The sequence below is a fragment of the Cyanistes caeruleus genome, chromosome 16 (assembly GCF_971803275.1).
Source record: "Cyanistes caeruleus chromosome 16, bCyaCae1.hap1.1, whole genome shotgun sequence".
Taxonomy (NCBI): Eukaryota; Metazoa; Chordata; class Aves; order Passeriformes; family Paridae; genus Cyanistes; species Cyanistes caeruleus.
Window position 1 is genome coordinate 7496164 of NC_141716.1, and position 10645 is coordinate 7506808.

Below are 10645 nucleotides of genomic sequence, written 5' to 3' on the forward strand. Positions count from 1 at the left end.
ACCCCGCGGCGCCGGCGGGGGGGCGGCTGCCCCTTCGGGCGGGGGAGCGGCGGGACCCGCCGGGGGCTCCCGGCGCCGGGCGCGGCGGAGCCGGTGTCGGCGGGCGCGGGGCGAGGCCGGCGGGGGCGGGCGCTGCCGGGGCGGGCTCCATCCCTCCGGAAGTCTCTCCCGCTCCCTCCTTTCTCCTCCTTTCCCCCGACAACATGGCCGCGAAGTCGGACGGCGGCGGCGGCGGCCCGGCCGTGCTGCTGGAGAGCCCCGAGGGCGGCGGCGGGCGGCGGGAGGCGGGCGCGGAGCCCCCGGCGCGGCGGTACCGGCTGCGGGACGGCTGCTGGGTGTTCTGCGCGCTCCTCGTCTGCTTCGCGGACGGTGCCTCGGACCTGTGGCTGGCGGCCCATTACTACGTGCGGGGGCAGCGGTGGTGGTTCGGGCTGACGCTGCTGTTCGTGCTGCTGCCCTCGCTCGTGGTGCAGATGCTCAGCCTCAGGTGGTTCGTCTACGACTTCGCCGCCAGCACCAAGGACAGCGGCGGCGGCACCAAGGACAGCGGCCCCCGCGGCTGCTGCCGCCTCTGCGTCTGGCTGCTGCAGGGCCTGATCCACCTGCTGCAGCTGGGGCAGGTCTGGAGGTACGGGGGTACCTGGGGCGTGGAGGTGCCTTTGGGGTGCGGGTACAGCGGAGATGGGGCGGCTGCAGGGCCTGATTCACCTGCTGCAGCTGGGGCAGGTCTGGCTGTATGGGAAGGTCTGGGACTACAGGGGCATGGGGATATCGGGGTGATAGGGGTGCTGGGGGGGATGGGGATGCTTCTGGGCTTGACACACCTGCTGCAGCTGGGACAGGTCTGGAGGTACGAGGGTACCTGGGGGTGAGGGTACAGGGGGCTGGAATGGGGCTGCTGCAGGGCCTGATCCACCTGCTGCAGCTCAGGCAGGTCTGGGGGTGCGGGGGGAGTGGGGGGACATGGGGGTCATGGAGCCAGGCGGGGCCTGGAGGGAGCGGCACAGTGCAGCAGGGACATGGGTGGGGATAACGGCATGGAGACTTCAGGAGCGATTGGCAGGGCATGGGGGAAGTGGGTGGGGATGGAGAGGTGAAGCAGGGGCCCAGGCAGCTGGGGGAGGCACAAGACTCAATCTCTCTGCAGCCCCAGAAAGATGGGTGGTGAGAAGAGGCCCCAGCCGTGGGTACAGGGGGGTGCGGGTAGGATCTGTGGGTGCAGGTAGGATCTGTGGGTGTGGGTGTGGGTGAGGAGCCACAGCCCAGCTTGGTGCCACAGCCCTACCATCCCTGCTGCCAGGTGGTGCTGGGCCTGTTTGGAACCTGTCTGGCCATGGCAGTGTAGTCCTGGGGGTGTGAAGTGATTATGCTGGGCCCTGAACACCTCGAGGCTCCTGTCCTGATCTCGCTGTATTTGTGGGGTGGTGGGCAAGGAGGTGCTGGTGGTTCCCAGCCTGTCCAGGCTCTGCTGCTGCCCCCTCCCAGTCCTGGGGACAGGCCGGTGGTGTGGGCTGGGCAAGCAGCAGACAAACAGGCTGGGGCTGCTCAAGGCCCTTCATCCGCCTCTCTGCAGACCCCCCAGATGCACAAGGTGGTGTTTTCTTGGCACCTTCCTCTGCTGTGCCGCGGACCCAGCCCTGCACCCTCCCAGCTCCAACCCCACGTGCTGGGAAAGAGCCGGGCGCTGGCACCGAGCGGCTCTCGAGGAGCTGGTGCCGGGAGGGCAGACAAAGGCAAATTCCCGGAACAATGTGTGGAGCCGGCAGCACTCCCGGCTCGGGTTTCCATCCTGTTTCCCCTCCTGAGTGCTCTAGTAGAGGCTCTTTGCTCATTCCCTGTTGGTGTCTGCATGTTGATTCCTCTGCTGCTCCTTCTGGGATGCTCTGGGGTGTTTAACTTTGTTTGACAGTGCAGTGTGTGCTGTGCTCAGCACACCTGCCAGCACACCTGCCCTCCCCGATCTCCCTGACAATGGGACCACTCTGGCTGCAGGATGGGTGCAAAACCTGCTTCGGTGTGCGAGGGGAGCTGGTGGGGGAGAGGACTGGAGCTCTCTGGCTCTGCCTGCAGCTGGTGTGAGCCCGACACACCTGATCCCGACCCAAGCTGGAGCTGAGCCGCAGCCGGGGCCTTTGCTCCTGGCGTGTCAGTCCTGCTCTTGGATCGCCTGCGCCATGGAGACTCCTAAGCCAATTAAAGCAGTAACTCTCAGCACTCATCCTCCAGGACATGCTGGTCTCAAGCAGCAGCTGAGGCTCTTTCTAATCTCTGGATTTGGGATTAGTTCGGGTGACCAGTTAAATGCAGTTTGTTAAACCCATTAGTGGGGTTGGATCCGGTGCAGGAGGATGTGGCAGTTAGAGAAATGTTGGATAAAAGCTGCAGGTGAAAGAAAGGATTTTCCCTGGTCAGAGCACTGTGTCCCTTGCCAAACATCTCCCCCTTCCTAATTTACCTGCCTCCTCCCTCACCTCACCTCTACCAACCTCACTGCACAGTCCTGAGCCCCAGTCCCAAAAATGAAAGCTGCTTCCTACCTGCAAAAGCAGCTCTGAGCACTGTCTCTGTGGTTATCCCTAATTAAAGCTGTTGAAGTTGTTGTGGGTATGTTCATGGTGCACACGCACAGACTCCATCACAGATGGTCTCTGGAGATGCTGCCAGTGCCGTGACCATGTGCCCATGTAAGCAGCAGCAGCATGGGCCTATCCCCAGCTGGTCCCACATCACCACTTGTGGTGTGCTTGTGGGCCATGCTTGGATGGTTTTGCACCTCAGGATTGGTTATCCACTCACAAAGTCCCCAACTTCTTCACCAAAGCAGCTCTGCAGGGCAGGGGTGCTGCTCATGGCAGTGTGCCTCCTGCCCAGAAGTGTGTCATTGTCCCCTGCCACCTCCATGGGCTGGCAGTCGGCCAGGGTGTGCTTCAGGTCCCATTGGGCTGGGGACAGCCCTATCTGTGTCTGTGTCTGTGTTAGACCAGGGTCACACATGGTTTGGCTGCCTGGTCCCTCTTTTCCTGAAAGCCCCCATCAGCCTGTGAACCCCCATCCTCTGCTGACCTGGGGAGCCAGTGCCACCCCTCAGTCCTGGTGCCAGTCTGGTAGCAGTCCAGGAGGGCAAGGACATCCTGGCTGGGCTCATGAGGTGTGGCAGAGCTGGGACCTCTGCTCCCTAGAGCTTTGCTCTGTCTGTGTGGGAGCAGGAGCCCTCCCAGCCCTGGGAGCACACAGCTTTGGGGTATCAGCTTGTCCTGCTGCAGGACCCAGTGCTGGCATTCCCCACCTGGCCCTGGTGCAAAGGACAAGGGTTTTTTAGGGCCAGACAAAGCCTTCCCCTGAGCACAGGTGCCCTCAGGTACTCCCATCTGTCCCAAAGATGCCCAGGGCATCTTGTGGTGTGGGGCTGGTGGTGCACAGTGAGTGCAGTGACATGGGCACATGTGCAGCTCTCCCTGATGACCCGGCTTGGTAGGATGTGTAAGAGATTAAAACGGCTGTAACAGAGAAGCAATTTTCTCCTTGTTTAAATACAGGATTAAGGGATGAGATCCCAAATTATCTTCTAGGAAAATCACACTTTCTACTGCTCACTCTGGGATCAAAGGGTCCCTCATCCTTTTCCATCTAAGGACGATGATTAGCGGATTTGTATGTAACCAGTGTTGGGCTTTTCTCCTTGTTCATTTTTTCCAGCACCTGAAAACTGGACTCAGTAGTTGAGAGCTGGGGGAAAACAGTGACACTGGTGACAAATCCAGCTGTAGTGGGGCTCTGACAAAACCAGTGCCCACCCAAGCCACCACCTTCCTACTGCAGGGTTTTTGTTGGATCACTCTTTGCAATACAAAGGAGGGAGCAATTAGCCCTGAGAGCTCTCACTGTCGGTTTCTGCCTCATCATCAGTTTTTTTGAAAATTAAATGATTTTTTTTCAAGTGATTGATTCTGTGTTTCCCGTGCAGCTGCCGCGGCGCAGGGCTGGGGAGCGCCCGCCGTGCTGGCAGCGCCGGGATCGCTCACTGGGCTGAAACACCACGGGATGATCAAACACAGAACAAATAAGAACCAACATTTCATTCGGGAGAGTTGATGGGAGATGAATTCTCGCTTTAATGAGACCTATGGAGATGGCGGACAGAGGGATAATTGTGCCCTTGCTGAAAGCTGGGGAAGCCACGGGTCACTTGTTGAGCAGTGCAGGACGCAGGGCTGGGGCTCTGTAGTGTGTGTGCAGCGGCTGCTCTGTGCCACGGACAATGGCATCGCTGATGAGCCCAATTATCAAGACTAATTACAGGGACAGGATGAGGTCACCAGCTCCCAAGTCTGGTTCATGCATGGGCACCCTGGGGCAGCAGTGACACCCTACAGCAGCCAGGGCTCTACATTGCTTCCCTTGTTGTTTCCTATGCTGTGCCTTCCAGCCCTGGGATGCCCACTGGTTTGTTCCCCACCAGAGAGGAGGGTCCTTCACTGGATCCTTCTGAGGGGCAGTGGCTGTGGTGGTGCCACAATGGCAGCACTGGCCTGGCTGCTGTGAGCAGGTGGCACTGGGATGCAGATCTGCGCCAGGAGCCAGGAGCCAGGTGGCCACAGCCTCTCCCCACCCCAAGCAGTGAGGCACAGGCTGCAGCAAAGGCTAAAATTAGGTGCTGCCCCGGAGGTGGAGGTTAAAACGTCACTTTGACACCAGCACAGAGAAGCCGGTGAGGCTGGGAGTGGGGCTGGCAGGGCAGAGCAGATGGCAGCAGGGTGTCCTGAGGGCTCGGTGGCCCCAGCTGATGGCCCGCACTTTGCTTTCCAGGCTGTGCAGCCCCCGGGGGTGGGAGCACTCTGCTGTCCCTGCAGCGGGAGCAGGGCTGGCTCCTGCCTCCTCCTGCTGACGGATGAGCTGAAAGTGCTGTGATCAGGCTTTCTCCCATGCTCTGGGCTGATGGAGTTGTCTGGCAGCACATTCTGGAGCTGATGGAGAAGCCGTTGCTCTGCCAGAGGATTTTATTCACTGGGAGGAATCTGTGGCCTGACGTCCTCCTGCTGCACCTGTTTTCCTCCTCATCCGGCTCCCTTCTCCTCCTTGCCAGCAGAGCCCTGGCCGTGGTGCAGGCAGGGCTGCCCGGGGAAGCCCTGCCTGGCCAGCCCTGTGCCCCCTCCTGTGGTGCCAGATCTGGCCCGCTGCCGTGGGGAGGGTCCCTGGTGGCGGTGACTCAGCCAGGCGTGCGTCGGTGCCACGCACACCTCCACTGACCCCCGGCCGATGACCAGATGGCCGAGGCCAGCGTGTGGCTGCACCCGCAGCCCTGCCAAGAGCCCAGGCAACACCGGCATGAACGCCGGGAGCTTCCTGCGGGCAGCACGGCACAACCAGCTGGTTCCTCCGTGCTGGCCGGGGCAGGAGGAAGCAGGTTGGGCTCTGCGCCAGCTGGGACCAAAATATCCCTTTTGAGAAGCAGCCGGATGTGGTGCTGGGTTGGGGCAGCCTGAATCCATGGGTGGCTGGAAAGCGGAGCTGTGGATGGGATCCCCGGCTTGGGGAAGTCAGACCCTGCATGGGTGGTTAAGGATTGGGGTGGTGTGATGTATGGCTGGGTGGGCAGTGGGGTGATGGCCTGGGGCTCTGGGGTGCTGAGCTGGTTTTGAACAATCCACTCCTTCCCAAATTGCAGCCCTGGCCTGGGACAGGGATGCATTTGTTGTTGCTGCTGCCCTGCAGCTCCTGGCACCCCTGGCCTAGGGGGCTTTCCATGGTCCCAAATCGGCAGGAACGGGTTGGCAGTGGTCACAGGGCATTCCTGGTGCAGGCAGAGTGTGGTGAGCTCACCTGGTACCCTTCCCCCACCTCTCACAGGTACCTCCGCACGCTGTACCTGGGGCTGCAGAGCCGGTGGCAGGCCGAGCACCGCCGCCGCCACTTCTACTGGCGGATGATGTTCGAGAGCGCGGACATCAGCATGCTGCGGCTGCTGGAGGCCTTCCTCAAGAGCGCACCCCAGCTCGTGCTGCAGCTCAGCATCATGGTGCAACAGAACAGCATCGAGCCATTGCAGGGTAAGGGACAGCGCTTGCAGGGGACAGGGTGGGGGGAGGGAGGTCCCCGGTTTCTGCTGACTCTCATGGCTGCTCCCCGCAGGACTCTCAGCCTCGGCCTCGCTGGTCTCGCTGGCCTGGATGATTGCGTCCTACCAGAAGGTGCTGCGGGACTCGCGGGAGGACAAGATGCCCATGTCCTACAAGGGCGCCGTGGTGCAGATCCTCTGGCACCTCTTCACCATCGCTGCTCGTGCCATCGCCTTTGCCCTCTTCGCCTCCGTGTTCCAGCTCTACTTCGGCATCTTCATCGTCACCCACTGGTGCATCATGACCTTCTGGATCATCCAGGGCGAGACGGATTTCTGCATGTCCAAGTGGGAGGAGATCATCTACAACATGGTGGTGGGCATCATCTACATCTTCTGCTGGTTCAACGTCAAGGAGGGACGGAGCCGCTACCGCATGTGCATCTACTACATCATCACTCTGTCAGAGAACGCCGCCCTCACCATCCTCTGGTTCCTGTACTACGACCGCAAGACCACCTCCGACTTCAACGCCTTAATCCTCGTCTGCGTGGTTAGCTCCAGCTTTGCCCTCGGCATCTTCTTCATGTTCATCTACTACTGCCTCTTGCATCCCAACGGCCCCATCTTCAGCCACCGCTCCGTGGGCTGCATCTTCCGGCAGGAGCCACCCCCAGTGCCGGGGTCCCCCGTGGAAGCCGTCACCAGCCCCCCGCGCTCGCTGCCGCGGACTACAGGGGGGGAGCGGGACGGGGCGCCCGGGGAGCGGGACAGCTGCGTGCCCGTCTTCCAGGTGAGACCCTGTGCCCCGCCGGCGCCGGCCGCCCGCGCCCCGCGGACAGAGGGGCCCGTCATCCGCATTGACCTGCCCAGGAAGAAGTACCCGGCCTGGGATGCCCACTTCATCGACCGGCGCCTGCGGAAGACCATCCTGGCGCTGGAGTACGCGTCGCCCACCACCCCCCGCCTGCAGTACCGCACCCCCGGCGCCCCGCAGGAGGTGCTGGAATACGAGACCACCGTGTAGGTTGCGGGGCGTGAGGCTGCGGCGGGAGCCCCGGTGCCACCCAGGCCACCCTGTGTCTCCGCAGCTGTTTGCCTTCCTTTGGGTTTGCCGGCGCTGCCGTGTCGCCATGCCAAGCATCCCGTGGGCGGTGGCTGGGGAGGTCTCTTGGTGCTATCCCCTCCCCGCGCTGCATTCCCGCAGCCCAGATCCGTCTCACCCGACGGCGGCCGCCCCCACGCCCTCCAGGGCTCGTCCTTGCCAAAATACCTCACCGGTGCCTGAGCCCAGGCGGTGGGTGCTGTGGCCCATATCAGTGGTGCAGGATGGGGACCGGGGACGCCCTGGGATGGGGGTTGGCAGCTGCCAGGGGCACGGTGGGGCACGCTGGGGCACAGCGAGCAGCACACGGGAACACAGGTGCCTGTGCCACGGCAGAGCCGTGGGGATGGAACACGGCTGCACTGGGGTGTGCATGGGGCCTGTGACCCCCAGGGAACTGGGGCAGGGACAGCCGGGGTCCATCCAGTCCCCCCCTATGTCTCCCACTTTCCCCATCCTCTGCCACACCAACCCTAAGTGAGCCCCTTCATATCCATCCTCAGCCCCCCCTGCCTCAGGGTTGAGCCATGTCCCCAACCCCATGGGGTCTCCAATATCCTGTGGGGTGCAGACCCCGGCCTGGGGGGGCCCCTCGTGGTTGGGCACGAACCTTGCACCCCTGGTTCTGGGCTGGGTCCCCAGCTGTGGCCAGGAGGGCTGCACCCCATTCTCCCCACCATCCCCACAGGAACTGCTTCATCTCATTGGGTTTGTTTTCACCTGAATGGTGACATTTTGTGTGACATTTTCTACCTCCGCTGGGGCTGGGGGTGGCAGGGCCTGGCTGGCACCACTGAGGGGTGTGTGCGGGGCCGCCGGCGTTCCCCGGATTCCCCAAAGTGGGATTCACCCCCGGCCGTTCTCCTCTCCTGGGCTGGCATCCCTTCCCACTCGGGAGCATTTCCATTCACTCCTTCATCAGCATCACCCTCCTCCAGCTCCCCAGTATAAATCTGAGCTGGGACCCTGCCTCCCCTGTGTTCCTCCTCCCCTCCCCTGCCTGCCCCCAGTCCCTGCCCCTGTCTGCTCCTGCCTCCCCAGAGGAGTGGGGATGCCTGGGCTCTGGGTTTGAATGTGTCCCTGGTCCTGCCCAGACTCAGCCCCCACCGAGGGGCTGTGCTGAATGTACCCTGTGCCCCCCAGGCCAAGACTGTTCTGGGGGGGTTGTGTGCATGTTTGTGTGTGTGTGTGTGTGTGTGTGTGTGTGAGTGTGAGTGTGAGTGTGCAGGGGCTGGCAGGGGTTTGCAGGGCAGGGGAGCTGCTGGACCCCCCCAGCCTTGTGTTGCCCCAGCCCCTTGCCCCCCGCACCCACGGCCCCTGTGCCTTCCCTGCATCCCCTGTGCCCTCGCCATGGCTCCACCGGGTTCCAGCCTCTGGCTGCCCCGAGCCACAGTGCCAATCCCTGTCCGGGCAGCACTGAGAGCCCCTCTGTGCCATGGGGTGCCCTGTGAGGCTCTAGAGGATGGGAGGAGTGGGATGGGAAAGCTGCACCTGGGAACGATTGGATGTGAGGTCCCTGCATGTGTGTGCCCGGCCCTGTGACACGGCCGGGGTGGGTGGGTGTGCGGTGGCATCACGTTGCTTTTGTTTCCCATTTCTCGGTAGCTGGGTGACAGCAGGTTGGGCTGGCCATCGCTGGGTTCACTGGTGCTAACTGGTGCTAACTGGAAGCCTTGGAAACCCTTTAGGAGGAGGGTGCAGAGCATGGCTGGGGCTGGGCAGTGGGCTGGGCCCCTGCCACCTGCACCCTTCCTTCACTGCCGCCAGGGCAGCCCCCGGTGGCGTGTGCTGGTCGTGCTGGGGCAGCCCCCGGTGGTGTGTGCTGGTCGTGCTGGGGCACCCCCGGTGGTGTGTGCTGGTCGTGCTGGGGCAGCCCCCGGTGGCGTGTGCTGGTCGTGCTGGGGCAGCCCCGGCATGGGGCGGCTCTGGGGCGGGGTCTCTTTTCCTCAGGGAAGGTGGGGGGCAGCAGCCAGGGGTGGCAGGCTGGCCCGGGGGCTCACCGCTGCAGGCATCAAGCAGTGTCACCGCAGCCCCCGAACGGTGCGCAGGTGGTGGCAGCTCCTCCCTGGGTCGGGCTCACAGAGAATCTGGGGATAGGACACATGGGGACTGTGTGCCAGCACGGGGCGGCTCCTCTGGGCTTCCCCTGCCCCTGCCCCTGTCCACCCCAGGGCAGAGATGCCATCTGGGCATGCCTTTCATTCCGGGGTTCGTGTGGGGACCCCAGGGCCACGCTGGTGGGTCAGAGGGACACTTTTCTATGCACTCAAGCCACGGTACCCTCAGCCCTGGGCTGCTCTGGGCAGAGGAGTCTGGCCACGTGTGGGGTTCGGGGGGAGCCCTCAGTCTCCTGCCCCAGGCCACCCCCCTGCCCTCCACCCAGCCTGTGCCACAGCAGCAGCCAAACCCAGCACCCTGTCCCCCCATAGCGGGGTGACAGCGCCTGCCCACTGGGATGACAAAGGGGCACATCCGGGGGTCAGGATGGGCACAGCTCCAGGGGTGCTCGAGCTCCCACTGGGGATGGCGGGGTTCTGGTCCCTGGGGGTGTCACCCAGGGGTGGCAGCAGGGCTGCTCCAGCTTCAGGGAGTGAGGGAAGTTTGTTCTGGCAGGGGCTGCCGCGGGGTCTCAGCCACATCCCTGAACCCCCCAGCGCTGGGACCCGGCGGCTGCTGTCACGTACTGTAAATACTCTGTGTGCCACCTTCTTCTCTGGGACCCTCGGCGCGGGCGGGGGCGAGCGGGAGGCCGGGGTCCGTCCCGAGACTTTTTTGTATACCACAAACTTTTTGTATATTTTTAATTTTGCTGCAACATGAGATATTAAATTCATTTCAATAAGCCCTGCCTGTGGGATCCTGTCCTTGTCGGCAACTCCAGCTCACAGCCGAGGCTCCAAAGCAGGGCAGGATGATGCCTCTCTGTCCCGGACTGCTCGGGGACATCATTAACAGAGCAGGATGGCTGTGGCAGCGCTGCCTGCCGGGTGTCGGTGGCCCTGGCCGGTGGCAGTGGCCCTGGCGAGGCGGCCGGCAGGGAAGGGGTGCACAGGCAGGATGCAGCAGCTCGGGGAGGAAGCTGCCGGACATGGCCACTGCCGGGCCAACCTCCTCCGTGCCGGACGCCCCGATCCCCGGCCAACTTCCAGACCCACGATGGGTTTGGATCCCATAGGCAGCTGTGGGGTGCTGGATGCAGCTGTGTGGGCTCCTGCCCGTGCTGTTCCCGGTGCCTGGGATCCGTGTAAGGACAGGATGTGGGCAGAGAGGGCTGGGAGCCCCCAGGGCTGCCCCATGAAGATGGGGCTGATGTGGGGTCATAGGGAAGCAGAACCAGCTCCAGGTCCAGGAAAGAGTCCTGCAGTGAGGGGCAGGGGCTGCTGCACAGCAAAGTCCCACAGAAACTGCGCCTGCTCTGCTCCCAGCACCTGCTCCAGTTCCATCTCTGCCCAATTCAATTCCAGTCTGCCCTAGTCCCAGACCCA

At 62.9% G+C, this 10645-nt stretch overlaps 1 protein-coding gene across 1 annotated transcript; it reads left to right on the top strand.

The window, feature by feature from the left end:
- Window positions 1-202: 202 nt before the first annotated feature.
- Window positions 203-10002, top strand: XKR7 (XK related 7). The gene is made up of 3 exons (XM_086852548.1): window positions 203-628; window positions 5848-6047; window positions 6130-10002. The coding sequence occupies exons 1-3, from the start codon at window positions 204-206 to the stop codon at window positions 7080-7082; spliced, it is 1578 nt and encodes a 525-aa protein (XP_086708674.1). The 5' UTR covers window position 203; the 3' UTR covers window positions 7083-10002.
- The last annotated feature ends 643 nt before the right edge of the window (window positions 10003-10645 follow it).